Source organism: Amphibalanus amphitrite, unplaced genomic scaffold (genome assembly GCF_019059575.1).
Source record: "Amphibalanus amphitrite isolate SeventyFive unplaced genomic scaffold, NRLGWU_Aamphi_draft 000977F_arrow, whole genome shotgun sequence".
Taxonomy (NCBI): Eukaryota; Metazoa; Arthropoda; class Thecostraca; order Balanomorpha; family Balanidae; genus Amphibalanus; species Amphibalanus amphitrite.
The window spans coordinates 28,720-56,244 of NW_024882471.1; the positions used below are offsets into that span (position 1 = coordinate 28,720).

The 27,525-nt window shown below is 49.5% G+C and overlaps 1 protein-coding gene and 1 long non-coding RNA gene across 2 annotated transcripts; both read right to left on the bottom strand.

The window, feature by feature from the left end:
- Positions 1 to 2,051: 2,051 nt before the first annotated feature.
- LOC122368811 lies at positions 2,052 to 4,713 on the bottom strand. The gene is made up of 2 exons (XR_006254307.1): positions 4,196 to 4,713; positions 2,052 to 3,063 (listed from the first exon to the last, which is right to left on the bottom strand). It is a non-coding gene; the product is annotated as an uncharacterized LOC122368811 (long non-coding RNA).
- A 1,147-nt stretch (positions 4,714 to 5,860) lies between these two features.
- Positions 5,861 to 23,908, bottom strand: LOC122368807 (glycerol kinase-like). The gene is made up of 14 exons (XM_043343060.1): positions 23,626 to 23,908; positions 18,067 to 18,253; positions 16,558 to 16,678; positions 15,482 to 15,650; positions 15,045 to 15,154; positions 12,969 to 13,071; positions 11,537 to 11,647; positions 11,144 to 11,256; positions 10,610 to 10,753; positions 10,404 to 10,479; positions 10,044 to 10,173; positions 9,008 to 9,151; positions 8,329 to 8,415; positions 5,861 to 6,719 (listed from the first exon to the last, which is right to left on the bottom strand). The coding sequence occupies exons 1-14, from the start codon at positions 23,701 to 23,703 to the stop codon at positions 6,628 to 6,630; spliced, it is 1,665 nt and encodes a 554-aa protein (XP_043198995.1). The 5' UTR covers positions 23,704 to 23,908; the 3' UTR covers positions 5,861 to 6,627.
- Positions 23,909 to 27,525: the final 3,617 nt, after the last annotated feature.

Here is a 27,525-nt window from a genome sequence, read left to right on the forward strand (position 1 = left end):
CATGACGGTCTGTTCTTCCGTCTGGAAGATTATCTTAGCGACTACTGCTGGTGCCTCATGGTCACCTGGTACCGCCACCTCTCTGCAAGGGTGACTTTTGGTGGCGCCACATCTGAAGCGTTCCTGGTCTGCAGGGGCACCAGACAAGGGGCCATCTTATCGCCAACCCTTGCAAACATCTTCATCTTACCTCTTATTGAGGTCCTAGATCGCAGCGGTCGTGGAGCATATCTACACAGCCAGCACGTACCCGCTATCTGCTACGCTGACGATATTCTCCTTATATCTGCGAACGCGCGTGACCTCGGTGCAATGCTACAGATGGTGGGAGAATTCGCGGCTACTTGGCGCCTCGACTTCGTTCACCCTGAACCGGGAAAAACCAAGAGCCATTGTATTATATTTGGACAGGAACTATTCACGAGCACGCCGAGGTGGACACTGTCAGGACAGCAGCTGCAGGTCCGGCAGACGACCGAGCACCTCGGTACGGTGCTTGATGACAACCTCAGCACAGACAGCCACGTGGCTCAGCGCATCAGGCGCGCTTGTGCATCATTCTATGGCCTCACACCCCTGGGCAATTTCACCAACCGCCTGACTGCTGCTGACAAAATCTTCCTCTGGAAGACAGTAGTGCTGCCGGCACTGATCTTCGGCTGTGAGACGGCTCCCCTCAGTTCCGCCGACATTGAGCGTCTAGACTCGCGACAGGCTTCGCTGATCAAGGCAGCGCTGGGTCTGCCGCGTTCTGCGCACCATACGGCTCTTTTGATTGCTGCTGGGGTGCCTCGCATCGGTGAGGTGCTGCGAGGTGATGCCCTCCGCGCATTCCGTAATGCTTTCCGCGCTGACCACCGTCTTCGCCAAGCCTACGTCACTGGACTGGCCAGACTTGCTACGTACCCCGAGCAGTTGGATGGGTCGTTTATTGGCCACGTATATAATCTGTGTGGTGGGAACTTCGGCGCTATCATGCACATCGCTGCTGGGTACGTCGATCACGACATAGTCCGGGCACCACTCCAAGAAAGTGGTCTTATAGACAGTTTGAAGATGGTTTTGGCAAGCAACTGTCAGGCCTCGCGGCGCCTGTTAAGACTACTAACCTCCTGAGTGCTGATTAACTGTGTGTGTGGGTGGGGGGGGGGGGGGTATGTCAGTTGGGCAAACTAGGCGGCGGGAATCAAAATATGGAGGCATCAAAATATTGATTCTAGTGGGCGGAGCTTTGACCATATATGGGCATACGTGCAGACCATCACAGAAACGTCAATTCTTCAGCAACCGGCTATAATTTCAAGATAGTTTCTTCACAAAATGAAGAACAACGTTGAAGCTACCCGCCAGGCACGAAACAATAGCCCTAACCTCTTTGGTTAGTTTAGGAAAGCGTCTTGAAAATAATCAAGAAATTGATTCATCACGGCGGCTAATCCCGGCGAGAATCAATGTTTTGATTCCGCAAACAGCTGGCTAATCATTATTTTGATTCTGAAATCAGCTGGTTTATCAATATATTGATTCTGCGAACTGACTTTCTGCAGACGTACTTCACTCTTCAAATCGATTTATGGAATGTTTCTTGTGTGCAAATAATGCAAATTCAATAAATTCATGAAGATATTATCAGCACAGGATCGTGTAATTTTTTTCTAGACCTTATTCCCACGGTAGACCAGGGATTTTCAGCACTCACCCTGGCTCCCTGCTCAAAGCCGCAAGCCTTCGAGGGAATGCGTGAAGGGAGCCGTGCTGACCTTTGTATAGGGGTTGTACTGAGTCGGAGCCGGAACCGAAGCCCGACCATTTTACTCGGAGCCGGAGCCGATTTTCCCCTCCGGAGCCGAAGCCGTCTGCCATTTTCACGGCTCCACATCCCTGCTTTGTAGCATTGATTTTGAGTAAAAAAAAAGTTTACTTATCGTCTTTCACGTGTTCATGAATGTGTTTCTACGCATCTGTATCCCGTCCCATTTCTGTGGAGTACAGTAAGAGATATTTCGCCGAACAATATACTCAAGCCCGTTGCACAAATTGCACACTTTGAATGAAAATATACACGGATGTATTTGCAGTCGCAAATAATACGATGATATTCATAACACATTTCACTACGATCCCTGCAATTGCCACACATTTGCCATCACAAAGCCCTGTCGTTGATGCTCACATCCCATGCAAAGCAATACTCACTTTTAGGACGTCTCTTATTCAATATGGCTACGTATTTGCAAAACATGCAGTTAATAATATTTGAAACTGAGACCTAACCAATAAGACATACCGTGGACAGGTAAGAAAAAACAAATAAACGTCTGGAGAATGACCTCAACGTCTCGATGTTGCCTAATTACAAAGAGCAATTTTCAGTTTCGAATCAAATACATGAAATAAATATAAACAAAATTTGTACATATACACTCAATATGGGGTTTATGATTAGCACGGCTACCTAAAACATCAATCCTGTCAGGTTGAGCCACTTATGTCCACACCCAGAGCAGGTCGCTTTGGAACACCACAAGATCCCATATTACCACCGAAAGCGGTCACCAATTGGTCTACTGATGAGCATCTTCAGAACATTCTCGACCGAAAAGCTATCAGTCCTGTCTGTGTTTTGGTTCGCTTCATTTGGGCTATGCGCACGTTTTTCTACTCCGGTTCTAGGGACGAGATGGCAGTCATCACGCGCTGCACCAGCTCGTTCTTTGACAGGTTGGTGACGCTGTCGTCATCCGGCAGGATAAACACGTGGCGCATTTCACCCTCGGCCCCGCCAGCCACATACACACTTCCTTACGTCATATTGTTTCTCGCCACGAGATCAAAGTTCAAAAGGTCGTGATGTAGGTAGTCTCCGCCCAGCCCGTCAGGTACTCCACCGGTTGGTCGGGTGCGGCCAGGTCCGCGCAACGCCGCCCTACTTCGGTCGACGCTCTGGTTGACAGGGATGGCGTTGTCGTACAGCTGCCTGTCGACTGAACAGCGATTCAAGACGCCACCCTTGACCCTCTGAAGCCGATCCCCGCAACGACCAGTGTTTGAACCTTGGTTGACCTGCAGCAAACAACAGAACACAATAATTAGGACATTTGTGAACAATAAATTAGGAAACTATATGTGTTATTATTCTACTTGTTCAGCAACTATTAATTTTAGAATATATTCAATAAAAAATTAAATACTTAATGTCACTTAAATTTCCACTGAATGCCACCAGGTGCACCAACAACTGTCATCTCATGCAGTTATATAAATTCTGCCAAAAAAGTAGATTTGAGGCCAGTTGTACCAACAGAAAAATAGGTGGCAGCTGGACTTTTTTTTGACTAAAAGTTACTTCACATACAGAGCATGAACGGTACAGCCCTATCCGTTTACGTGCCCATCATGTTAACGCTCCATATGTGAAGCAGTCTTTAGGCAAAAAAATCCAGCAGGCAGCTATTTGTGTTGATAAAACTGGCCTCTAAAATTAACATTGGCATGGACAATCCTGAACATTAACTATCCAGCATTCCCTGGACTGACGTACATTAGACACATAATTTTCTGGAAGATCACGCATAATGTAAATATGGCTTACACCATTCAGCAACTTGCTTTTGTTACACTTAAAATAAGCATCATTAAATATGTAGCAAAAATGGGCGAAGCAATTACAAGCCAAGCTTACATACCTACTATTTAGATAAGGCAAACACGAACATGCACTGCGACTTTTCAATCTTAACTTGGAACAAGTCAATAGCCTAGTTGCCCTTAAAAATTTAAATGCTACAAATAAAAGTTGTAGCAACAATTGGGTGAGTGAGACACAAGCAGAGGCTAAAACATCCAAATAATGTAAAATACAGGACATGCACTGCCCCAATTTCATGAGTCCACCCAACAATTCTATAATGTGAGACAAAACATTAGGCTTCTTGTAACTAATTTATACCGTAAATTTTAGAGGACATCATATTTCACTGAAATACTACACCTAAGACATCATTTTCAAAAAATATATAGCTTAAAAAAACAATAGAAGAGTGAGAAGGCGTCCCGCGCCGCTGACGTCGCTACCGCGCCATGTTCCTAAAACCATCTCTTAAAATGAGTTTTCGGTAAGAAACGTTAAGATCACATGCCTGAAATTGAAAAACACACTTCAAAGTGTCTTAAAATATGATCCATTGTTACTTACACTTCAGAAAAGGTCGCTTAAACAAAATAAAACCGGGAGCACTACGTTGCATCCGGACACCCACGACGCCGGCGCGAAATGGCGGGAACCGGAAATCGTGGCTAGATGCAAAGAAAAAGAATATTTCTTATAAATGAATTATACCACTAAATAACGCATTTTTTATTTTCTTTTAGACAAAATTATGAAAAAATTACAAAGGCTCGTCGTTAATGATAAACAGAGCAAATTTTAACAGCACGTTTTTGTTGAATTATGGCGGCGGAATCTTTATGCCATTCGTAAAGGTACGCGCGACAAACGGCTGATAGCCATGCAGCGAAAAATTGAAGCGGGGAAGTTTTTTGTATTGACTTGTCAAAAAATCTCGCCGTCATGGGGGTTATTTCCGCCGTAACGGGTCGTCTGAAGGTGGGAGTGTCCCAAATTGAATCAAAATATTGATTCTATGCCCATATATGGTCAAAGCTCCGCCCACCAGAATCAATATTTTGATGCCTCCATATTTTGATTCCCGCCGCCTAGTTTGCCCAACTGATGTATCTTTTTGTCGCATGACGATGCTGAATAAACAATAATAATAATAATAATAATTAGGCAACTAAGAGCTAAGAGCTAGGAGTCTGGGAACTAACGGCCAGTAAGAAATAATTTTGAATATAATCAATGGTCTGCGAAATAAATGTGCACCAGTTTTATCAGTAATTCAGCTAGCAATTCTTGTGCTGTGTTCAAAGAGACTATTACAGTGGGGGTCGAACTTAAAAAACGAACTATCCCTACTCTACTAAGCCCAAACAATCAAGTCTGGTTTGTTGGGGTTTAGGAATGAAGGTGATCCCAATCCTGCAGAAGTGTACCTAGTGCATGTTAAGAAAATGAGGTGAAGAAAAGACCGATCAGGAGAGTAGAGAATGAAGAGGACTCAGAGTCAGGACCAGGACAAAATAAACGAAACAGCGGCAATACTTGGGCAATACATATTGCTGGAGGCACAGCCATTATACTGATTATAATAATCTTTGAAAAAAAGAACCTAAAAATGTAGCATACTATGATATTGTTTGCCCCGTTTGCCCTATGAAAAACAAATAGCTGCTTTTTTGCGTTGAAATTGTAGGATTTGCCGCACAATTTGATACATAAACAGCGCAAAAGATTCGTTTGATTAGAAGTTGTTGGTACTAATTCAATTATTCTGATCAAGTATGTGGTGGATAATCTACATTTTCTGCGTATTCTAAGCAAAGATATAATAACCATATCCATCACAGCTCTCAATAGTATTTTAGGGATTAAAAATAGTTTTTTTATAATGCTTCACACAAATGTATTCGGAATTTTCGACTCTGGGGTATTACCGCCACCTCGGCGGGGCGGGGTCTCGTCAGGCCCAACATGCTTCCCTAGTCCCTACCTCTCGGGGCAATCGCTCCTGTTGCAGACAGATTCCCCAAACGTCAACTCTAAAACACTTTAGTTTAGTATATTGACGAGCTAGTTCAAAAACTGACGAAATTGGCCGGAGGCAGGAGTGAGGCCAGTCGTCTGATGAGTTTGCAAACTTGCTGAGGCCCCGAGAAGAGGGTTCAAACTCCCGTTTACTCTCCGATGACACATCCTTCTGGCCGCACACTCCCGATTCTCGTTTTATTCACCACTGTAATCACTGCGTACTTTATTTATTCTCGACTAATGTTTCACTCACGACAGTCACGTCACGCAAGATCACCGTGTCACCTGCCCATCATCATGTCAAGCTCTAATGGAACAGATTGAGCAACTGACATAGGATTATTGCACAATGCACATTCTAGGTCGTCACAAGCGAAGCCGCCGTGCCTGGCTGTCCGTTCGGTGACACACCAACGGCCAAAGACGACATTCGAATCACTTTCTCTCACCGACCAATCGGATGCATCACTGGCCCAATAAAGACAATACTCAGGAAGTCGAGCCGGTACCGGTGCGACCGGCCGGCACTTGGAACAGACTACACAGACTTAGAAACTACCAGCCAGCACTACACAAACTGCTTCAAAATCCCGACCGCGGGCCAAGTACGCGGGTCCGACGGGCGCGGTATACGTACCGCCAGGCAGTCTGGCAGTCCCTCCGCCCACCCGAAGTCCCTCGCAGCTGCGCTCAATAAGTCCCCTGACGATCGTACATCGCGGGCGAAAACGCCCTCCGTGGCCCACTGACACCGGGTAGCCACATGAGTTCGACGGGCGACTAGCACTCACATGTGGACAAAACAGCCATACGAGGGATATCACGTCAGCGGGCGTTCGATGCTCGAGGCGGAGCCGTAGGCGACGTCTGCTGAGGCCAGACTAAAGGCACAGTCCGGGCGACGTCAGTGGACCTTTGAACAGCTCCGGACGGTGACATCAGTGACGTGTAGGACGGCAGCTAGCTGCGGTTTGACGTCATCTGAGCTCCCTGGCCAGCAGCAGCAGCAGGAACGACGAGACGGCGAACCAGACGGGCGGCAGCGACGACAGGAGACGGTGGCGGGCGTCTGGAACAGGGGGCAGAGCCACACGAGCACACGGTCATAATGCTGCACCACAATGTCACAACGTGATCATTATAGCACGCAACAGGTGGTACAGTCGTATCGTACCTATATATTGAATAACGCAGTCACAAGAACAGTCACATGGAGGGCACAAATCAGAGCCACAAGTCATTCAGGCACGAAACAGAACAGCACGGCAACAAAGAGGTCACAGATCGGAATCGCACGGTCACAGCCCAGCCGGCCGAGGAATCAGGCGGGCCGAAGGATGTATTTTCCTTCTCAACATTGCGAACGAGTGCTCTAAGCTGGCGGATTTCCCAGGCCAGATTCAGCCTGAAGCCGATCTCATCGCGCCACCCGACCTCTACCGCCCGATCGGGAAATTCCGTGTAGGCGAGGACCGCGAGTCGAGGGATCAAAGTCCACTTAAAACGTCCCTGCACGTGTAACGAACTACTCAATGGGCAGTCCCGCAGCGGCGCTGGAGTGGCGGCAGCCGGCGTCCCCAACCACAGCCGACGCCGCCGAACCATCCTCTCTTTCTCCCTCATTACAGGTGTTAGCGGTCAGAAGTGGTCAGTCGCCTGATGCGTCACTCGTTATCACCGTCTTTGACGCCCCGCTTTACGTCTCATATGCCAGTCAGCCGGCCCACTTCCCTGTCACAAAGGCAAAATCGATTACGTCGGGTCAGAGGTCATTGCGTTAGGCCAGAGGTCACCCAAACGTGATCGCTTTTGCCTTTGGACGGCAAAACTCCGTCTCAGAGATCCCGTTGCCCTTTAGGCGCCTGTGCCCGCTTGATGTGTCTCTTCGTAGGCATTTTGAAGCGAAACCCGCTGACGCGATGCTAATGTCTTTTTCGTCCGTCTTACTGGACAACATCCCGGTGTTAGCTGAATTCAGATCTAATCCGGCCCCAGCGGCACACCTAAGGCGGTGGTTTCTCTCACTGATGCGAATCCTGGACTGATCGTTGAAAAAAAATTACAGCAAACACCTACTAAGGAAAAAATCAACTTAGTGAAAAAATCAACTGCCTGCCGGATCAACTTAATGGAAACTAACAGTAATCTTGGAAGCTAATGAACAAAACAAAACTGCTCCGGGAGAAAACAACAAAAACAAAATAAGACTACAAAATATATTTAATCAAATGCCCAATAAGATGATATCATCGACAGCCGACCAATCACGATCAATAGCTGACCACCAAAGCGACGTCCATAGTGCGACCATTGTGTCGGGACGCGATCAAGGCACCACTGTATAAGAGGCACAACAATATGGGTAGAAAAGGTACTGCATATTGCATTGGCGGTTATTCCACTGAGTTTGTACAATATAGAAGGCCATGCGTGTCAGGAATGCCTCTGAAATCCCTTTGGGATCACGATTATACGATATGGCACTATCTGACTAATCTGCTGTTGTACACCAGACAGGAGGGCAGAAACGGCCGGCTGCCCGCCGGCGACCGCTGCCCACACGGCGACTTTCAGCCGCGCCACTCACACACCGGCCCCGGGCCGTTCGCGGGCCGCGCCGCACCCTTAGACGCGCCCTGGCGCCACTACACTCGGCCAGCGGCGGCGCTACTGCGTACCTGGCAGCGTGGCCGGCTCGGTCTCTGGCTCCCAGCCGCGACTGCGGCGCACCGCCTCCTGCCAGCGGTCGAACCGCAGGTCCCGCTCTGAAACAGTCGCACCAGTCGGTCAGCGGGGAGGGAGGACGTATGCCAGTGACGGGATCAGTCTTAGGCGTGGATCATTGCGAGTCTTTGTTATGGTTTCTGTGTGGCTACAAAGCCTTCGGGCTATGTTGGCGTTATCGTCGAAATCTGAATGCAGATCTGTGGGAGCAGAGCTGCCCACAGGAGTTCAAATTTCGAGCATCTTTTCTAAAGCGCTTCAAGAGCTGTGCGAGGGCTGTAGGTGCGAGCTAGGAACGTTCTACGTGAAGAAAACCGTGGCCAGATTCAGAGCCAGACATTCTGGAGACCAGCATGAACCGACACTAGGGCGGCAATGAACGTCTTGCCACAGTACAAGACATGAGAAATTCTGCCAATTCCCTTGTTCATTGTGACATGGTGAGACGTAACCTAATGCCCACTGTCCAGCATTCAGGTTCCTAAAAATAACGCGTATCAACCAACAGGGTATCATTTAGGTCGGATAAATTAACGTCCTCCAGAGACCCTAAACAGCAATAAAATTTATCAACTCCACTGCGTAGCGCCCACTACGTAGTGTGGCGGGGGCCGGGGAGCCGACGGGACGTACCGTCGTCGCCGATCTGCGGCTGGAAGGTGTCGGTGGCGCCGCGGCTCAGCTCGTCCGAGCTCAGACTCCATACAGAGACTCCGTCGGCGGCGCCGGCCGCCATCGCCGCGCCCAGAGCGGTGGTCTCCGGCATCGTGGGACGTACTGCAGGCGGGGACAGAGAGTACAGAGAGAGTATAGAGAGCACATAGTTAGTACAGCGAGCAGCCGCGCCCAGAGCGGTCGTCTCCGGCATCGTGGGACGTACTGCGGGCGGGGACAGAGAGTGTAGTACAGCGAGCAGAGGGTACGGAGAGCAGAGTAGGGCGTCACATCAGCGAGCAGAGTACGGCGAGCCGCGCCCAGCGCTGTCGTCTCCGGCATTGACAGCAGGTAACCGAGGGACCTTCGGGCAGAGGGTACCAGGTCAGCCAACAAAGGACTGCCAAACGATCAGGTAGAGTCAGGGAGCAGAGAAGAGCGAGCAGAGCCGGCACAGCGAGCAGAGGGTAGATAAAGTAGAGGGTTCCGCATTAGTGCCGCGCAACTGGCCACCGAGACGGCAGAAAGCCGAACACGAAACATGGGGGGGGGGCCACATTGAGTTTTGCGGTATTGTGAGGTGTAGAAATCAGTGACAGGATACGACTATACGATAGCGGATGCTACGACAGAAACAGGCTGGTGATCGTGACAAATTTGTAACAGCGACATCCTTGACGATACCGCAGCTAAGAGAGCACATAACTCGCTGGAGGATCATGATTAGAGAAAGTAATGGGTCGGCTCAACGGCTAGGCCATCTGACTGCTGGGCGCACCACTGATTGCCGCCGGAGCGCCACAGAACGCCGTCGGCGCGCGGCTGGTACTCACCGACAGTAATGCCCAGCAGGTCTGCCTGCAGCTGCGTCAGCAGAATTACTGGCGCCTTACTGACAATACTGACAGCACTGACAGAAGCACTGACAATACCTGACAGTAGGCACTAGGCACTGACAATACTGAGTTACTGACAGTAGGCACTGACAATACTGACAGCACTGACAGGTACTCACCCACTGTAATGCCGAGCAGGTCTGCCTGTAGCTGCATCAGCAGACCGTTGGCGGTGCCGCCGCCGTCCACCTGAAGTCGCCGCAGCGGCAGACCCGAGTCGCGGTTCATGGCGTCCAGGATCTCACGAGTCTGGCGGGGACAGAGCGGCACACACGGTCAGTGTGTGTGTGTGGGGGGGGGGGCGTCTCACAGGGAACTGTGAGACCGGCTGGCAGTACCTAACTATGTGCATTGTGCAGTGCTGGACTGTGAGTAGGCATCAGTAGATGCACTAATGAGCTATGCCCCCGGCTCGTTGACCTGTGAGCCCGACTCTCAGTGGGTGCAGTAGTGAGTTGTGATCAGTGGACGCAGCGTACCTGGAAGCTGATGGCCTCGAGCGCCGCCCGGCAGATGTGCCCCTTGGTGCTGAACTGCGTCAGCCCGCAGATGGTCCTGGAGAAAGAACAGGAGGTGTTAGTACACAGTGCGACTGCATAGTCTAATGAACACACTGACAGACCACCGAGCGGTCCCACCGACCACCGACCGGTCCTCGGGGCCGGCCGCGGCGCGGGCCACTCACCCGCGTGCCGTGGCGTCCCAGTGAGGCGCAAACAGGCCCGTGAAGGCCGGCACAAAGTAGACTCCGCCCGTGTCTGCCACCTTCCGAGACAGCGTCTCCACCTCAGAGTAGTCCGAGATCAGGCCCAGGTTGTCCCGCAGCCACCTGTAACACATAGACAGACAGACAGACAGTGTCAGTCCGAGATCAGGCCCAGGTTGTCCCGCAGCCACCTGTAACACACAAAGTACAATATCAGTTTCAGTCCAGCCCAGATACAGAAGAGCGGAGATCAACAGACAGACAGTGTTAGACTGAGATCAGGCCCATGTTGTCCCGCAGCCACTTGCAAGACACAAAAGAAAGACAGATAGACGGATGAATCCGTAAGCGAGTGTCAGTCGATGGTCCAAGCACTGTGACACAGCGAATGTCCAGTCCAGCCCACTCCCTCCAATCCCCACCAGCTGCCACTCTCAGCCCGTCCCTCGGACCGCCGACGGCCGCCGGGCGGTGTCGGAAGCTGCCGGGCGATGTCGGAAGCCGCGGCCTCACCTGATGGCTGCGCCGGCGATGGCCACCGACCCCTCCAGGGCGTATGTGACGGGCGCGCGCGGCCCCAGCTGGTAGCCGACCGTGGTCAGCAGGCCGTGCGTCGACTGGACGATCTGCAGCACGCAGAAGGAACATCAGTCAATAACTCAGTCCGCCAGGTGACTGAATAACCCCGGTATCGCTGTCTGCCACATCCACGCGCCGAAAGAAGATGAAATGTATGTACGTACAAGAAATCCACGCCTTAATATTTGCTGTTCCTACACAGACTTCAACAAATAAATGTCAAATAGCTTAGCATAAAAACTAACGGTACTGAAACCTAAAAATTAGTATTCCAGGACCGAGCCGGGCTCTATTAGAGCTGCCGGCCAGGCAGGCCGGCGCACCTACCTTGCAGCCGGTGTTGTAGAGGAGGAAGCAGCCGGTGCCGTACGTGTTTTTGGCCATGCCCTGCTGCAGACAGGCCTGTCCTACCAGCGCCGCCTGCTGGTCACCCAGGATCTGCGGCGGGGGGGGGGGGGCAAGAGTCAGCCATGGGACAGGCGGTGGAGGGACCATATCACTGATCAGCGGGGGAGGCAAACAGGTCAACGATTGAAAATCACACAGTTCAGACAGGGCTACCCAAATCAGAAGGGCTATAACGATTCTGAGACGAAAATAAATTTCAGTGAGGAGACACTAGCAGCCAGCAGGGGGCGTTATTCTCAGGTGGGGCACTCCGTGTATTGAGATGCGTTGTGCAGAGGGTAGAACAAAATACGGAAATTTATCCGATGGAAGGCAATTGGTTCATGAGGATGTAGGGGAGAGTGGGGCAAAGCGGCCACCCTAACGCTTCTCACGATGCCAACGCTTGATTTTTAAACTTGGAAAGCTTCTTTCTATACCAATGTGATCCCTATTAAGTTGCCTTTTATTTTAACTGCGTTTTATTTCCAAAGGCGTTCACATATGAAAGATATTGACAAAACTTTAAACCTATGCATATTGGCCACTTTGCCCCATACCCTGGGGCAAAGCGGCCACCGGCGTCTCCTCAAGTCCCGATATGAGAAACAAAATAGTTGCCTCGTGTACGACTAGGGTATTTTATGGTGACAAGGTTAAGCGAGGATGTATGTTTACTTTATCATCTTCCACCAGTAGGTAAACAAAGAAAAGATTTTCATGAAAATAAAAATTTAATTGCATTATTTGGTAGATAACTCATGCAACTGAAAAGTGGCCAAGATAAAAGCATTACGACACATTTGAATCTGAAAAGGTACTGTTTTTTATCCAGATGGAGGCAACTTATGGCCAATTGGGGGGTGGCCACTTTGCCCCGGCCACTTTGCCCCGCGCATACCGTCCGAGACAAAAATATTCCAGCTTAGCTATTAGTGGGGTAAAAAACATTAAAATTGGTAGAATACAAGTACGATAACCATGCAATACATGGACAAGAACGCTTATAAAAATTCCAAACGGTTATGGAATAACAAAACATTTAAAAATTGTAAACATAGTTGGTAACCTGGCTAGAAATGCTTTTCCGTGTTTCACAGAACAATGGTGATGGGCCTGAAACCCCGGTCTGGCTCATTTGAACGACCGTGAAGAAAAGTATAATTGGAAACCATAAATTGGAACTGACGCCAGCTATGAAGGGCTAAAACGATGGGTGGCCGCTTTGCCCCGGGTGGCCGCTTTGCCCCACTCTCCCCTACTACAAAAGAGCGAACTTCTACGAAAGATAAGAAACGCGATAACGACATAGCAGAAAGCGACGAAAGAAAAGCACTTCCGAAAGAGCGGGGGAGGCGAGTGGGCCACCTACTCCTGCGATGGGCACGCCTTTGAGCGCGCCCGAGACGAGGTGTCCGTAGACCTCCGAGGAGCTCCTGATCTGCGGCAGTACCGACCGCGGGATGTCGAAAAACCTGCGGCACACGGTCAAAGCAAAAGATCAGCTGCAGTCACCTGCGGTAAACGGTCAGAGCGTAATGTCAGCAGCCATTTGCGGCACACGGGCAAAGCACTGTCACTGTCAGCAGCAGCCTGCGACATACGGTCAGCGTAATGTCAACAGCTATCTGTGGTATACAGTCAGCGCGCGTCACCAGCCCTCTGCAGTACACGGTCAGCGTAATGTCAGCAGCCCTCTGCGGCAAACGGTCAGCGTAATGTCAGCAGCCATTTGCGATACACGGTCAGCGCAATGTCAGCAGCCATTTGCGATACACGGTCAGCGTAATGTCAGCAGCTGCCTGTGGCACACGGTCAGAGCGTAATGTCAGCAGCCATTTGCGATACACGGTCAGCGCAATGTCAGCAGCAGCCTGTGGCACAGGGTCAGCGTAATGTCGGCAGCCCTCTGCGGCACACGGTCAGCCTAATGTCAGCGCAGCCCTCTGCGGCACACGGTCAGCCTAATGTCAGCAGCCCTCTGCGGCACACGGTCAGTGTAATGTCAGCAGCCATTTGCGACACACGGTCAGAGCACGGTCAGCAGCAGCCTGTGGCACACGGTCAGCGTAATGTCAGCAGCCAACTGCGGCACACGGTCAGCGTAATTAATGTCAGCAGCTATCTGTGGTATACGGTCAGCGTAATGTCAGCAGCCAACTGCGGCACACGGTCAGCGTAATGTCAGCAGCCATCTGTGACACTCGGTCAGAGCGTAATGTCAGCAGACATTTGCGACACACGGTCAGCGCACTGTCAGCAGCCATTTGCAGAGATTGATTTGCGACACAACTCAGTGATCAACATCATCCAAATTACCAACCGGTTGACGGTTCTATTTCGATAAGAAGTGCTACCAAGACTTTTTTTTTAGGTGAGTGCTATATATATTGCCAATGTTTTCAGTGAGATCCAAAGGCTGTTCTGGTTTTTCACAACACCTTACACGCAATATCACAAATCACAATAGGCCGCTGGCTAGAGTTGTCCGAGCAGAATGTGCGCCGGCCGGTGTGACTACACAGGGCCCGAGCGGGTGACGATCGCAGGCTCCTCTCCCGTTCTATTCGCAGGCTATCTCCCGCTACCAAGACCATACCTGGGGTTTTCATATATGTAATTGATAAAGAGCTATCACAAAAAGTGTCTATTTCGACTCTGGGATGGTAAACAGACACAGGCATCACTGAAGACACAAAGTCAGGCGTAGGATTATTTGCCAGCCGCATGGCTGATTGTGGTGAAAACAGACTGCAATCAAGGAGGATGTTACAGCGTCTGCTACAATAAACACACTGCAGGCAGGGCCAAAGGTCGGTGCGCCGCGGCGAACATAGAGAGGGGGCACCGCCAGACCTCCGATCTCATGGGGGGGGGGGGAGGTCAGAGGGGTAGCAACTGGCGCCAATGTCAGGACTGGCTGGTGGACCCTACAGACTTCCGTGGAGAGCGGGTGACTTCAGATTCTGGTGGAGGGGGGGGGGGGGGGCAGCGCCCGACCTCCGCACCCGGCGCCGATCTCAGGACTGGTGGGCCCTGCCTCAGCGCAGCCAGCGCTATTCATTAGCAGATGAACGAGTCGCCGTGACTCACATCCGTCTATCACTATGAGTCAGTCTGACTCCTATCCGTCACATCCATGTCATGCACGTCATTACTATCATACATGTGATCGGGGCCGCTGAGCCCTGAGGTCAGAGGAGCTGGCTAATGGAGCTACTGAGAGGTTAGAGGAGCTGGCTAATGGAGCTACTGAGAGGTTAGAGGGGGTGGCTAATGGAGCTACTGAGGGGTCAGTGGGGCAGGCCCGTGGTGCCGCGGAGGGGTCAGAGAAGCTGACCAGTAGTGCCGCGGGGGAATCAGGTGCCCAGTGGTGCCGCTGAGCTCAGCTGGCCCGTGGTGCCGCTGAGGAGTCTCCAGGCGGTCACCAGAGTCACCCGCCCCTCACCTGCACAGGTAGTCGTCCCACTGGAGCGTCTCCAGGTTCATGAGCATGGTACGCGAGGCGTTAGTGACGTCGGTGATGTGCAGGCCGCCGTTCACACCGCCCGTCAGGTTCTGAGGTCAGACAGAGGTCAGACAGAGGTCAGATGTGTAACTTTGGTCAGACTAGGTCCGATTAAGAGCCAGACGGAGGTCAGACTGAAGACTACACAGTACACATTGAATCAGAGTACAGAGAGCGGTCACACCAACAGTCAGCTCAGCACGGTGGAGTCGTGAACAGCGGCTTGTGAACAACTAGACTGGTGACAGACTAGCTGGATGCCGTGACACCGAGATGAGCTGAGGCTAAGTCGCGGTCACACTGGGCGCCCAAGACTGGGTAGTAAGTAGTAGCCAAATCAAGACCGGACCACCAGTCGTGCCCCGACCAGCACCTACCCAGACGAGCCACGTGTCGACCGTGCCGAACATGAGCGTGCCGGCGCTCAGCGCCTCGGACACGGCTGGCACATTGTCCAGCAGCCAGCGCAGCTTGACGGCGCTGAAGTAGGAGGTGATCGGCAGGCCGCACAGCTCCTTCAGAGAGTCCTTGTCGCGGTCCGGACATCTGCAATGGACCGAAAGACAGTCAGACTAGTCCCGGTCCAGACATAAGGGACGGACAGATAGTCAGTCGGACAGACAGTCAGACAGACAAACAAACAGACAGTCAGCGAGTCTGTCCGGACACCTGGGACGGCCAGACAGTCGAGGCGTCAGAGAGTTTATTTGTCTGTTGCGGACAGACAGGACAGTCAGCACGGCTTTGTCCGAACACCTATGTAGGACCGACAGGCCTGTAGTCTGAGCGGTCTGCGGCCCACCTGTTCGCGTTCAGCAGCGACTGAACCGTCTGCGTGGTCTGTGCGGTCTCTGTCAGTAGGGTCTGTGTAGTCGGTATGGTCTATGCGGTCGGTATGGTCTGTGTGGTCTGTGTGGTCTGTGTTTTCAGTATGGTATATGCGGTCGGTATGGTCTGTGTGGTCTGTATGGTATATGCGGTCGGTATGGTCTGCACGGTACTCTGGGCCCAGTGTCCCGAAATCGTATTTAAGCTAGGGTGTCAGAGGGGAAATTCCTCTCCAAAAATGGGGATAGGAGTGGAAAATTGCCAGTCAGATCAGACCTAAAAAGGGTGGAAAAAGGATCAACAGCATCAACTTATATAAAAGTGTAGTAAAATGTAGGAAGTAGAACGATAATGCATGCAAATGTTTTTTCTCGATAAAATTGGGAAGGGAAAATTGCTCTTTAAATTTTAAGATGAAAGTGCAAGATTATTTTTATTTGGATGTCGTTTCCCATCCAAATCAACACAATATACTGGACCGCATGTGTGGTCTGTGTGGTCTGTGTGGTCTGTATGGTCCGTATGGTCTGTATGGTCTGTGTGGACCCACCTGCTCAACAGTGACTGGAGTGGACCGTCTGCGTGGTCTGTACGGTCTGTGCGGTCGGTGTGACCTATGACTCACTTGCTCAGCAGTGACTGGACCGTCAGCGTGGTCCTGCCGTCCAGCCAGACAATGGCGGCGTGCAGTGGCCGGCCCGTGGTGCGGTCCCACACCACAGTCGTCTCGCGCTGGTTGGTGATGCCTGCAGGCAGGGGAGGGGGCTCAGTGCCCAGCGGCCTGACAGGGGTAGTCGTGGGACTGTCCCCCAGCTTTCCGCGGGAGAACTGCGCTGAACTAGCCACACTGGGCTGAGGCTCACGCAAAAACTAGCCAAAGGTACCCTACCATGATCGTCTCACAAGAAACTTCTCAATTGGCAAGTTTTATCGTTTATTTTTTTTAGCCAAACCAGACAAAATAAGTGTACAGATTATGAACGGTAATTAGAATTAAATCACTACCACTTTGGGAGTGGGGAGGGTTCTAGCCAGAGGACTAGCGGCCCAGACTCGGCCATTACCAGAAAATAGCGAGTACCGATAATGACGATACACGTATGATATATGACCTTTGTCCAGACTGCTCATCAAGTCACAGAACTCTAATCGATGTGCTCCAGACGCCGTCGTTCAGGCCGAGCCACAGTGTCATTTCCGCTGAGCCGGGGCCACCCGCGGTCATAGGGCGGCGAAACTGTCCGACTCAGTACAGCAAACCGTAAACCAGCTGTCCACACAAACAATGTGGGTACAGCCGACCGTCGCCGGCCGTCGTCCAGATACGCCGCGAGCTCCACTCCCATGTACGAGTTCATGGCACCATTTCTGAGAGTTACTGACAAGAAAACGTCGAAAAGGAAATCGTGCTTGCATCCGCAGTCAGGTACCATAAGCCTGACTGATTTGAACCCTGGCGAGCAGAAACAAATCACTAACCCTTGCCCGTGTGCGGTGTTTTACAACGTGTGTGTGGGGGGACCCCCTTGTCGTTCGGCACCTGATCGAGCTAGAGTTTTCCTGAAAAAAAAACGAGCGCGCCGCCCGTGACGAGAGGAGACCGGATAACACCCAATTTTAAGGTCTTAGGTCATCGGTTGACCTTCCAGGTCAGGTCAATGACCAAGAAGTCGGGAAAATCGGGGCCTGCCCGAGAACTTCGTGAAGTGAAGCTGTTATGGCTTTTCGGGGTGCTGATACAGGAGTGAAACATAAACGGGCCTGTAACTACAGCCTCAGTGGGTAAGAGAGTCATTCGTGTCATAACAAAGCGTGTCGTAACAGAGAAGACCTGAGCTTCTCATCCAATATGAGGCCCTGCAGTCCGTCACAATGACCGACAGTCACCGGCCCGACCCTGATCTGACCTCACAGACGGCTGCCACGGAAACTCTCGTTTGACCACACCAGACCCTGACCCAACCTCCCTAACGTTCACTATTGGCCTGACCCTTATCTAACCCTAACTGGACCATGAACTGACCTCAGAAGTGTGTCACTGACCTCGCTCTGAGTTCTGACCTGTACCTGAGCTCAGCCCGCCCCTGAGCAGCGCCAGCGCGCCCGGTGCACACGCCGCCCCTGACTGACTGACCGATGGCGGCGATGTCCGCCTCGTCCACCTCCAGTGCGCGCAGGTTCTCCACCGTCTTCTCGATACAGAGCAGCGACGAGGAGAGCAGCTCGTCCGGGTCGGCCTCCACCCAGCCCTCGTGAGGAAACGTCAGCTGCACCTCCACCTGGTGGTACGTCAGCAGCTGCGCAGAGTTGGCCGTGAACACCTGCCAAACCGCAACCAAGCTGTCAACAGTGTGGTACACCTTGTTGAGCTTTACATGAAGGAGTGAAGTGGAGATTACAAGAGTGTGGGTTTCATGGTGAGATGTTCATTGATATGTTTGCTTTGCACCTCGAGTGGGACTCTCGGGCAGCTGACCATTGCATCGGCTGACCCTAGGGCCATGCAGGGTGGATGTGTAACAGCCTGCTGGGGCTGGGCTGGAGCCGGGGACATTTTTCAGTTGTCGTATCTGGTGCTAGAAACAGGGCCATGAAGTCAATGGATTTTTGGTGACACTGACACTGGCTTCCAAAAATGACCCTGACTCTGACCCCAGACGGATCTGTTGACTCTGACCACTGTTGACTCTGACTCTGCAGCCCTGGCGCGGGTCCTGCTGGGGGGGGGGGGGGTCGAACACCCCCTTGTGGTTTTTCGCGAATATCTCAAAAACGCTCCGCGCCGCCGTTTTTGGCACACCTTATCATACATCAATTCTACACATGTTGTGAAAATTTCAGACCAAGGTCATTCAAAGTCAGGTCGCCAGGTCACTTGAAGTGACCTCACCTCATAGAAAGTTTCAATGTCTGCCATAGCTACACCGAGGGTCCGATCCGTTGGAAACTTTCAGCGATTGCTAAGAGCAATAGTATGTAGAAAATGTATATCTCAGAATTTTGATGTCGATGACCTAAGGTCAGGTCAATTTTGCGACCTCCCCATTATAAGTCAAAGGGAGAAAATTGAAAGGAGCCTCTTTTGGACGAAAGCCACTATAAACACTTCCAAACACTGAATTACAAGTAAACAAGACACACTGAACGTGAAAATGGTATCCGTGACCCCTGTTTATGCCCTTGAGGTCACCTCAGGTCGCAAATGGCATCAAACAGTTTTTCGCGAATAACTTTTGATAGAAGCATGCTAGAGCGATGAAAACGCCTTGGATGTGTTCAGCTCGACGATACGGATCGACTGATATGCAACATGACCCTTTCCGATCAGGTCATGACCTTGACCTGAGGTCAAATTTTCAAGTTGACCCTTCAATGTCAAATTATAGTTCATTCGATGCGTCTCGACGAGAGGAACACGATGCCGGTAAAAGTAAGCTCGTGCAATGCTGGAGTCCAAAGTTATTGGAGAAAAACTGTTTCCGAAAAAATCGGCTATTTTGGCAGTTTTCCCCCTGCAGACAAAACCATTGACGCTTGGTCAAATCTGAGAGAACTACTCAGAAATGAGAAAGGGCGTTAATAGGGCTATCGAATGCACTTTTCCGTAGCGCTGTAGCTCTATTGGTTCCCGAGATATGCGTTGGCTTCTTGGAAATTGTCGACATTTGACCTGAAAATCGGCGAAATTTTGCCTTCAATGACCTCTGGTGACCTTCTCTTTGGCCTGATCAAAAAGTGACCTAAGTGATTTTATCATTATTTTTGGCGCTCTTTCGAACGCCGTCTACTGCATATCGCTACGTGGCCCAGGAGCCGAGTAAGAAAGGGGGGGGGGGGTTGTTCAAACACCTCCCCCCCCTAAGCAGGACATGGAAATCCAGGACCCCCAGCGGGGCGTGGGTTAATTTTTCACTTTCATTCTAATAAGCAGAATGAGACAATTGTAAAAGCAGAGCTATATACCAATTACCATAGCAGAGATTACTGCTGCTGGAAATCTTTCAACAATTCCCTGGCCATTCCCCACATATTCATATAAAAATATGACAGATGAAATTAGAGCAAAATTGAGCCAATAAAAGCGTGAGCAAATAACCATAATGATGAACCCTAAAATGGGATTACTTTAAAACCAGGGGTAGCCTTGACTTGACAGGCTGGGGTACCTTTGATTCAAGATGGCTAAGCCCATGGAACAAAACTTACCTTCTTTCTGACCCTTATCTTAGAGGTAAGCAGTAATGTAAGCTTTCTTAAATTAATGACATGCATCCCAAGATATTTGAAAAATGGGTCTACATAACTACCAGAACCAAATTTATTCTTTAACCCGCGCCCTGCTGGGGGGGGCTGTTTGAACACCCCCCCCTTGTGGTTTTTCGCAAATAGCTCAAAAACGGCGGCGCGGAGCGCCACCGTTTTTGGTACACCTTATCATACATCAATTCTACACATGTTGTGAAAATTTCAGACCAAGGTCATTCAAGGTCAGGTCACCAGGTCACTTGAAGTGACCTCACCTCATAAAAAGTTTCAATGTTTGTCATAGCTACACCGAGTGACCGATCGCTTTGAAACTTTCAGCGATTGCTAAGAGCAATAGCATGTACAAAATGTATATCTCAGAATTTTGATATCGATGACCTAAGGTCAGGTCAATTTTGCGACCTCCCCATTATAAGTCAATGGGAGAAAATTGAAATGCGCCTCTTTTGGACGAAAGACATTATAAACACTCCCAAACACCGAATTACAAGTGGTTTAGACACACAGAATATGAAAATGGTGTCCGTGACCCTTGTTTGGAGGTCATCTTAGGTCACAAATGGTACAGGGACCCGCAGTTGCTACTGTACAGCGACCCTGAGTAAATTGTCCCAGCACCCTCACACGCAACAACGATAAGCTGTCAGAGGGTACTCACAGGAAACCTCAGCTGCTCTTGTACAGGGACCAGCAGTCGATATCAATGTTATCGGTTGTTACTGGACAGGACAGACGGTTAGCCTTGGGGTTCGTGTACAGTAGCAACTGCGGGTCCCCGTACCTATCTAACAGTTTTTCGCAAATAACTTTTGATAGAGGCATGCTATAGCGATGAAAACGCCTTAGATGTGTTCAGCTCGACGATACGGATCGACTGATATGCAACATGACCCTTTCCGGTCAGGTCATGACCTTGATCTGAGGTCAAATTTTCAAGTTGACCTTTCAAGGTCAAGTTATAGTTCATTCGATGCGTCTTGACGAGAGGAACACGATGCCGGTAAAACTAAGCTCGTACAAGGCTTGGATCAAAAGTTATTGCAGAAAAACTGTTTCCGAAAAAAATCGGCTATTTTTGCAGTTTTTGCCCCCTGCAGGCAAAACCGTTGACGTTAGGTCAAATCTGAGAGAATTACTCAGAAAGGGCGTTAATAGGGCTATCGAATGCGCTTTTCCGCGGCGCTGTAGCTCTATTGGTTCCCGAGTTATGCGTTGGCTTCTCGGAAATTTTCGACATTCGACCTGGAAATCGGCGAAATTTTGCCTTCAATGACCTCTGGTGACCTGACCTTTGACCTGACCAAAAAATTGACCGAAGTGATTTCGTCATTATTTTTTACGCTCTTTCGAACGCCGCCTTCCGCGTATCGCTACGTGGCCCAGGAGCCGAGTTACAAGGGGGGGGGGGTGTTCAAACACCCCCCCCCCAGCAGGGCATGGAAATCCAGGACCCCCAGCCGGGCGCCGGGCGCGGGTTAAAAGGAATTATATTACTCAAACTAACATGCCTGCATGGGTGGAGAACCTGCCCCGGCCACCCCGGCCGTGGCCGGGGTAACTTTCAGCCTACCCCGGCGCGGCCGGGGCAACTTTTCCACTCTTGTAAATCCTAAAAGTTGTCGCCATGCGAGAAAAAAACTGTCGTTTTTCGGATGTTGACTGCCATCGGCGTAAGCAAATCAGGAAGGTATTTACACTATTTAGGTACTCAACTTACCATGCGGTGGCGTTGAGCCCTAGGACCTGCGTGTGGTTGCCAATGCCAATATTGCTCTCAAATCGTGTTCAGTTTCGAAAATTTGGCGCGCCTTTGGCGCACTTTTTTAGAACCACTGCTTGACCTCACTGCCTTCGACTGGCCTGCCACAAACCGCAACCATACCGTCAGGGCGTAGCCGTCAGGATGCTCATACACCGAGCGTCCGTCACGCTTCGAGCTCGGACTGTTGTAACCGGAACGCGTGCTCTCGCCACGCGGAGTCCAACGCTCAAGCGATTGAGCTACGAGACCGGGACCGGTCGATATCCCTGGATAGACTCTCTATTTGTCTTATAAGAGGTTGAGCCACCCAACATTGAAAAAGACTGTGTCCCTGGATGTCAGTGACCCATTTTAGTGCTTTGGTTCGAACGTTCAATTTTCTCTGTAAAGCTCCTACGAGGTGAGCTGTCATCTTTCTGTAGCTATTTTGAGACACAATAAAAAGCTGAAAACGCAACATTTACTCATAATGACTCTTTGGATATTGTTGTGAAATTGCATAAGTTTAAGTAAAAAAATCACTTAGTAAAAGAAAATCGCCTTTTCAATCATCGCCAAAAATGTTATGAATGATACAATGTCGGATACAACGCTCACCCTTTAACAAACACAACGTCCATTATTCCATTTCCATGGGTCAGAATAGGGGTTTGTTTATGATGATCGTTGACAACAACGTGAGCTTAGTCGTCTTTCCGACTATCGGTCGCCGGCCGGGGTAACTTTTTCAAACATTCTCCACCCATGCATGCCTGTCACTGATTACAGTTTTTGCAGTCACAATTTTAAAACCACTTCCTGCCTTTATTCTTCTATTTACAGCCTTCAAAACAGTCTACCATTATTTTTTCAGGGATTATGTTACCACCATGTCATGAAAGCGACCATGCAGTTGTGGCATGTGATGGCACAGTGATGTGGCAACCAAAGCAGTTTTTGAAAACCAGTCTTCATGAAAGTGACCAATCTTTAGGAAAAAATGTTTATCTGAAAGTGACAAGGGCATGCATTACACTGTTTGGGCTGCCTTAGGTGCCTTTTTTATAAGATAAAGTGAATATAATTCTATGCAACTTTGATGTTAGCTATTTGGAGTGTGCTGGATACAAGAGCCAAGCTGCTATGCGCCATAACCCAAAACAACTAAGGGATCCCATGTGTCACTATCATGGGAAAATGAGCACTTCTGAATGTAACCCCAAACATGGATTTATTTATTTATTTATTGCACTTCATCAGATCGCTCCGCTAAAATAGGGCTTTTCTCCAATCATCGTCATGACAATATACATAGGTATGAAAAAAACACACCAGATAAATTGACAGGTACAATGACGGCATAGCAGTGACAAAGTACACCATCACTGCATAGACCTACTCAACTGCATTACTCTGGCGCAGTAAGTCCTTCATCTTGGCCTTGAACGTTGCTACACTACACTAGATACTTTGATCAGGCTCAGTTCTTTGCTTATATCTCATGTTCCAATTTGAATTACATTATTGACAACAAACTTGGCAATTGCCGGCATATGTCCTCCTGCACAGAAACATGATTTCGTTGGAATTTCGGCAAAACATCCCAAACCATTTCTAAGTCCTGACCCAAAATAACTTCAAATTTTTTAAAAGAATAATCCCATTTTACTACCTGAGCAAACTTACCAGAAAACGTGTGCTGCTCGTGCCCTGATCAAGAGCCCCCACCAATGGGCCATGCTTTCCCTTCACTGTGAAAGCCATTATTGTATGCTACCATCAACAATTAAAAAATCGTATTTTTCAGGATGGTGCGGCCTGGAACTAAACACACTGACACCTCCATCAGCCGCCGCCCTCCCAAGACTGCAAATCGAATGGCGAAAATCCAAAGAAAATCAAGTGCCGAAATGCCATATGCCATATTCTATAAACTAGAATTTCATGAAGAGCAGTGGAAAACGGATGTAACGGAAGTTGGCACAGATTCAGCACAGGTTCAGCACAGCACAGATTCGGTAGGGGGAAAAAAGGCCCCGGTAGAGGGAAACCTTTATGACCCGTTTTCCCCTAGAAATGACGTCACAAGGAGGTAAAAATGGGTATCAATCGAAAGGTCTCGTTTACCCAGACACAGTCCTGCAGGAAAATTTCACTTTTTCCCCCATAGGAAAGTTTTTACGGGAAAATCAAAATTTTGGGTCAATGGGGGGTCCCCCCCGATTTCGTTCAAAATCGGCAAACAGGTGCCTCACCACCAGCCGAGAAACTTTCCCCAAAACGGTCCCCGTTGCATTGACGTTTAAGGCCCGTAAAGCCCCCTAGACTCGTAAAATATCCGTAAAATCGCCTTTGTACGGACAAAAAAGTGGTGCTATGGTAAAAATGGGTATCAATCGAAAGCTCTCGTTTACCCAGACACAGTCCTGCAGGAAAATTTCATTTTTTCCCCATAGGAAAGTATTTACGGGAAAATCAAAATTTTGGGTCAATGGGGGGTCCCCCCCGATTTCGTTCAAAATCGGCACACAGGTGCCCCACCACCAGCCGAGAAACTTTCCCCAAAACGGTCCCCGTTGCATTGACGTTTAAGGCCCGTAAAGCCCCCTAGACTCGTAAAATATCCGTAAAATCGCCTTTGTACGGACAAAAAAGTGGTGCTATGGTAAAAATCGGTATCAATCGAAAGCTCTCGTTTACCCAGACACAGTCCTGCAGGAAAATTTCACTTTTTCCCCATAGGAAAGTTTTTACGGGAAAATCAAAATTTTAGGTCAATGGGGGGTCCCCCCCAATTTCGTTCAAAATCGGCACAAAGGTGCCCCACCACCAGCCGAGAAACTTTCCCCAAAACGGTCCCCGTTGCATTGACGTTTAAGGCCCGTAAAGCCCCCTAGACTCGTAAAATATCCGTAAAATCGCCTTTGTACGGACAAAAAAGTGGTGCTATGGTAAAAATGGGTATCAATCGAAAGCTCTCGTTTACCCAGACACATTCCTGCAGGAAAATTTCATTTTCCCCATAGGAAAGTTTTTACGGGAAAATCAAAATTTTGGGTCAATGGGGGGTCCCCCCCGATTTCGTTCAAAATCAGCACACAGGTGCCCCACCACCAGCCGAGAAACTTTCCCCAAAACGGTCCCCGTTGCATTGACGTTTAAGGCCCGTAAAGCCCCCTAGACTCGTAAAATATCCGTAAAATCGCCTTTGTACGGACAAAAAAGTGGTGCAATGGTAAAAATGGGTATCAATCGAAAGCTCTCGTTTACCCAGACACAGTCCTGCAGGAAAATTTCACTTTTTCCCCAAAGGAAAGTTTTTACGGGAAAATCAAAATTTTGGGTCAATGGGGGGTCCCCCCCGATTTCGTTCAAAATCGGCACACAGGTGCCCCACCACCAGCCGAGAAACTTTCCCCAAAACGGTCCCCGTTGCATTGACGTTTAAGGCCCGTAAAGCCCCCTAGACTCGTAAAATATCCGTAAAATCGCCTTTGTACGGACAAAAAAGTGGTGCAATGGTAAAAATGGGTATCAATCGAAAGCTCTCGTTTACCCAGACACAGTCCTGCAGGAAAATTTCACTTTTTCCGCATAGGAAAGTTTTTACGGGAAAATCAAAATTTTGGGTCAATGGGGGGTCCCCCCGATTTCGTTCAAAATCGGCACACAGGTGCCCCACCACCAGCCGAGAAACTTTCCCCAAAACGGTCCCCGTTGCATTGACGTTTAAGGCCCGTAAAGCCCCCTAGACTCGTAAAATATCCGTAAAATCGCCTTTGTACGGACAAAAAAGTGGTGCTATGGTAAAAATGGGTATCAATCGAAAGCTCTCGTTTACCCAGACACAGTCCTGCAGGAAAATTTCACTTTTTCCCCATAGGAAAGTTTTTACGGGAAAATCAAAATTTTGGGTCAATGGGGGGTCCCCCCCGATTTCGTTCAAAATCAGCACACAGGTGCCCCACCACCAGCCGAGAAACTTTCCCCAAAACGGTCCCCGTTGCATTGACGTTTAAGGCCCGTAAAGCCCCCTAGACTCGTAAAATATCCGTAAAATCGCCTTTGTACGGACAAAAAAGTGGTGCAATGGTAAAAATGGGTATCAATCGAAAGCTCTCGTTTACCCAGACACAGTCCTGCAGGAAAATTTCACTTTTTCCCCATAGGAAAGTTTTTACGGGAAAATCAAAATTTTGGGGCAATGGGGGGTCCCCCCCCCGATTTCGTTCAAAATCGGCACACAGGTGCCCCACCACCAGCCGAGAAACTTTCCCCAAAACGGTCCCCGTTGCATTGACGTTTAAGGCCCGTACAGCCCCCTAGACTCGTAAAATATCCGTAAAATCGCCTTTGTACGGACAAAAAAGTGATGCAATAGTAAAAATGGGTATCAATCGAAAGCTCTCGTTTACCCAGACACAGTCCTGCAGGAAAATTTCACTTTTTCCGCATAGGAAAGTTTTTACGGGAAAATCAAAATTTTGGGTCAATGGGGGGTCCCCCCCGATTTCGTTCAAAATCGGCACACAGGTGCCCCACCACCAGCCGAGAAATTTTCCCCAAAACGGTCCCCGTTGCATTGACGTTTAAGGCCCGTAAAGCCCCCTAGACTCGTAAAATATCCGTAAAATCGCCTTTGTACGGACAAAAAAGTGGTGGAATGGTAAAAATGGGTATCAATCGAAAGCTCTCGTTTACCCAGACACAGTCCTGCAGGAAAATTTCACTTTTTCCGCATAGGAAAGTTTTTACGGGAAAATCAAAATTTTGGGTCAATGGGGGGTCCCCCCCGATTTCGTTCAAAATCGGCACAAAGGTGCTTCACCACCAGCCGAGAAACTTTCCCCAAAACGGTCCCCGTTGCATTGACATTTAAGGCCCGTAAAGCCCCCTAGACTCGTAAAATATCCGTAAAATCGCCTTTGTACGGACAAAAAAGTGGTGCAATGGTAAAAATGGGTATCAATCGAAAGCTCTCGTTTACCCAGACACAGTCCTGCAGGAAAATTTCACTTTTTCCGCATAGGAAAGTTTTTACGGGAAAATCAAAATTTTGGGTCAATGGGGGGTCCCCCCCGATTTCGTTCAAAATCGGCACACAGGTGCCCCACCACCAGCCGAGAAACTTTCCCCAAAACGGTCCCCGTTGCATTGACGTTTAAAGGAAAAGGGCCACCTTTAACATGGGGATTTGAACTGAGATAGCCATCTTGTAGCCCGTGTCCGAAAACCTGTCTGACTACCTCCTTACGGCCGATTTCGGCCTCCATTCGTAGTTATCGGCAATTTTAAAAGAAAATACGCCAGGAATGCGTTCTTATCCCAGGAATGCGTTCTTATCCGACAATACAGCCACCCGCGGCGAGGCTTTGGTTTTTTACCAATCAGCTCCAACCAGCTCAGCTTTAACCAATCAGCTTATCTGACACAGTCCGACGAGTCTGTCTTCTGAACGCTGATTGGCTTGAGTGTGACGTCATCGCTATGCCATCATACAGTAGGTGCCGTAGAGAGTATCAACATAGTACCAATATGTTAAATAGTTTTAAATACTTTTTCGCGAATTGTGCACTTCTGGCACCA